The sequence below is a fragment of the Nematolebias whitei genome, chromosome 1 (assembly GCF_014905685.2).
Source record: "Nematolebias whitei isolate Nwh7 chromosome 1, NemWhi1, whole genome shotgun sequence".
NCBI classification, from domain to species: Eukaryota; Metazoa; Chordata; class Actinopteri; order Cyprinodontiformes; family Rivulidae; genus Nematolebias; species Nematolebias whitei.
Window position 1 is genome coordinate 28326134 of NC_056498.1, and position 3504 is coordinate 28329637.

Here is a 3504-nt window from a genome sequence, read left to right on the forward strand (position 1 = left end):
TACAGAACCTCACTGACCTACACAAGGTGAGGTCCATGATCAAGGCCAAGCTGATTATACTCTACGGTGAGTTCAGGTTGCTTCCATCTGGACACAGGTATCTGCTGCCCAGATGTAGGATGAACAGACTGAAAAACTTATTCATCCCTTTAGCAATCAGGCTTCTCAACAAACAATGATGATTTCCACAGGGTTATTTTAATGTCAATGTCTTGTCTAGTATGGATGCTTTTTGTGTCTACTGACTGTGAAACAAATTGCCCCTTGAGGATAATACAGATTCTTGAACTTGAACCTTGTTCTCCAGGGTTCCAGCTCCCTCCCTGGCTTGTTGTATGAATTACCACTTTGTAAATAAATACTGTAAATAAATCTTGAGTCTTGGAATCTGTTCTCCTCTGTTCTTATATCCGAGTATAGCCACAATCATTACAGTTGAATAGACTTTAAAGCAGTTGGCAGTTTAAAGTCTAACTGCAATGACAATAAAATAGACACGTAGGTCTTATTTCTCAGCATATAGTACTGTACATAAGTTTGGAGCCATCAGTCATTTTTAGTGTTTTGCCAGCCCTTTCAACAGTCTTTTAAAGTGCATCTTGATCAGTAGTTTTTCAGATTTTTTTTTATTTTTAGGTATTTCAACAAAAAAAAAGTTTTTTTTGACTTCGGACACTTTTTGTACAGAAAAAATTGCCAGTGCTAAAATAGCATTTTAAAAAGTTTATATATATCTTGAACACAATTTGACAATTGTCAGATCTATGACAGAAATTATTGCTCAAATATAACTCCTAAAGTTATATCCTCTGTTCCCTCCCTCCTCTACCCACTCCCTTCCCGAGGACATCTGTGGACCTGTGTCAGAACTGAGCCGGCTGATAGACACTGCGCCATCTTTATTAGAACTATGGAACTTTCTGGCAATGTTCACGAACAACTCACCACCTTTGTCGGCCTCCTCATGCATAAATTTATTATGTTGTCTTAGCCCTTGTATTATGTTGAGAAAAAAATACGTTTATTATGTTGCGGGTCATTTTGACCCGCATTGTGTAAATCCACTCAAAACAGTCATAAAATGAAGTTAAACCAATAAGAACTTTATTTTAGATTATACAAATATTTAGAAGAGATGAGAAGTAGAGATATACACTTCCAACACTATATTAAAGAACTCCTGATTTCAATTTTTCCCTCTTCACGAACCCTTTTTTTTTTTGCATTTAACTTGCCGCATTTTCTCGGGTTTTTGACAGTCAACATTTTCAGCGTTCCCCACATGATGGACAGAATGTGACTATGTGCTTTTTGCAGATGTATTTCTTGCATCTCACACAAGAGGTAGTTGTTTTACTGTCATCTCGAGAGGGACAGACTTGGCATCTTTTGCGTTTCTTTGTACCTGTATCCAAAGGATCCATTGTGGGTTGGTCAGATGCCCTGCCCTGGACCTTTGCGATGACAGCAGCAGCTGCTGGGGATCTAGCTGGCCTGACCCGGTTCTGGATCTTTGGAGTGACGAGTGCTTTGCCTAGTTCTTCCAGGAAAAGTCGACGTCGGTACAGTTTGCTGGCATTCCACTGCTGGTTGATCTCAATCCACAGCACATAGGCATTGTAAGCAGACACATCCAAAATGTTGTAGAAAACCACCAAAGGCCAACGGGCAGTCTTGCGCTGACAACTATATGTTGCTGTGACTTTGTCAAGATTGTCAACTCCCCCTTTTGTGGAGTTGTAATCCAGAATCATTTGCGGTTTCATGTCCTCTCGTGTGCTCAGAGATGCGTCTTTGTGCATTGTGCTCATCACAAGAACATTCTTGTTTCTTTTTGGGCAGTAAGAAACAAGTGTTGTTTTCTCTGTGAAAGCAAATTTTGAGGAATGCAGAGGTCTTCCTTGCATCTTCAGAATCTCACTGGGAAGTTCTGGCTTATTTTTTCTGACTGTTCCCAACATAGTCAGCTTTCTCTTCTGAAGTTCATCTCCAAGACGGTAGGATGTAAAGAAGTTGTCACATGTAATGTTATGACCTTGCAGCCCTTCAGTCATCTCCAAAACCACACGCATTCCCTGATTCTTCTCAGGTCTTCCTCCAGGTGGCTTTCCAGTATATACTTGCAGGTTCCAAACATAACTGGATTTTGCATCACAGGCTGCCCACATTTTGATGCCATATTTCGCAGGCTTGTTTGGCATATACTGTCGGAATGGACAGCGTCCTCTGAATGGAACGAGGCGCTCATCGACAGTAACATGGGGGCCAGGATTATACAATAAAGGCAGGATTTCGACCCATTTATTCCAGACATCTCTGATTGCTGCAAGTTTGTCTCTCTCACGTCGATCAGCTCTGGTGTCACGGTTGTCAAATCGGATCACACGAGAGATCATGTGAAATGTCTCCAAAGACATTGTTGCTCGGAAGATTGGCCTTCCATTCTCTTCATTCCATAAACTTGCAGTTGCTTCACCCTTTGACCTGTATACGCCAGCTAACACCAGGATTCCAATGTAAGCATGCAAGTCAGTCGGATCCAGTGGCTTCCATTTCTCTTGAAAGACACGCTTCCCCTCCAAGTTGGTCATGTTGAGGATTATCTTCTCTATGGGTGGGGATATGAAGAGCTGAAATGCTGATTCAATATCATCAACTCTTGTGACAGCAAATCTTGTAGGACCAGGAATCATTTTGATGACATTACAAGATGACAATCTACCTTGGCTTTGGTGTGGTGATGTTGACCATTTTATTTTACCATCTTTAGATGTCCATGTCCCCTCTGTGGATGACGATTGTTGCATTTCTTGGTTTTCATCTGAAGAAGGGACACCTGCAGACTCGTCCTCTGAATCCTCCTCATCATGGGAAAATTGAAAATCTGGATCATCAATGGCATTGTCCTCTGGCTCTGAAGGATCCTCTGTCTCTGAAACCTCTTCCTCTACATCACTATCCCAGTTCATAAGCTGCGAAAAAGCTTCTTCAGCTGTAAATCGTCTGGAGCTCATTTTTGGTGTTTCTCCAAGAACGGGCATGGAAACAGTGACAAGGACAGGGGAGAGAAAGTCCCTCTTCCACACACACCTGGTTCTGAATGTTTATTCAGAGGCAATCAAAATGAAGTACATCAAAGACTTTTTTTTTGGATTTTTAACAGCTACTCTGTGTGCGGGTCAAAATGACCCGCAACATCATCTTTGTATACAAACTGTGTGCAGACATTTAACAACACATCAAAGAGTCCAGATTTTACATAGAAGTTCATGACCCTAGAGGAGAAAAAGTCACAACATTTCATGGAAAAAAAGAAAGGATAACCTGCACTTTGATCAACACAAAAATTGAAACGGGTCAAATTGACCCTTAACATAACACAAGGGTTAGTATGTTGCTATTTATGTACGAGGTCTTTTTTGCAACTTTCACACTGTACCCCGACCAGGACATAGTGTGAGATACGATTTTTTTTTTTTACCTCCCCTCTCCTCGTGTTTCTCT

The 3504-nt window shown here is 41.2% G+C and overlaps 1 protein-coding gene across 1 annotated transcript; it reads right to left on the reverse strand.

Annotated features, from left to right (window-relative positions):
- Positions 1-995: 995 nt before the first annotated feature.
- Positions 996-3302, reverse strand: LOC119416212 (piggyBac transposable element-derived protein 4-like). The gene has a single exon (XM_037683419.1). It carries the CDS (start codon positions 3039-3041, stop codon positions 1269-1271), a length of 1773 nt encoding a protein of 590 aa, XP_037539347.1. The 5' UTR covers positions 3042-3302; the 3' UTR covers positions 996-1268.
- Positions 3303-3504: the final 202 nt, after the last annotated feature.

Bases quoted from the DNA above. Each gene is read 5' to 3' on its own strand.
- LOC119416212 (XM_037683419.1), bottom strand. From the start codon at position 3,041: ATGCCCGTTCTTGGAGAAACACCAAAAATGAGCTCCAGACGATTTACA.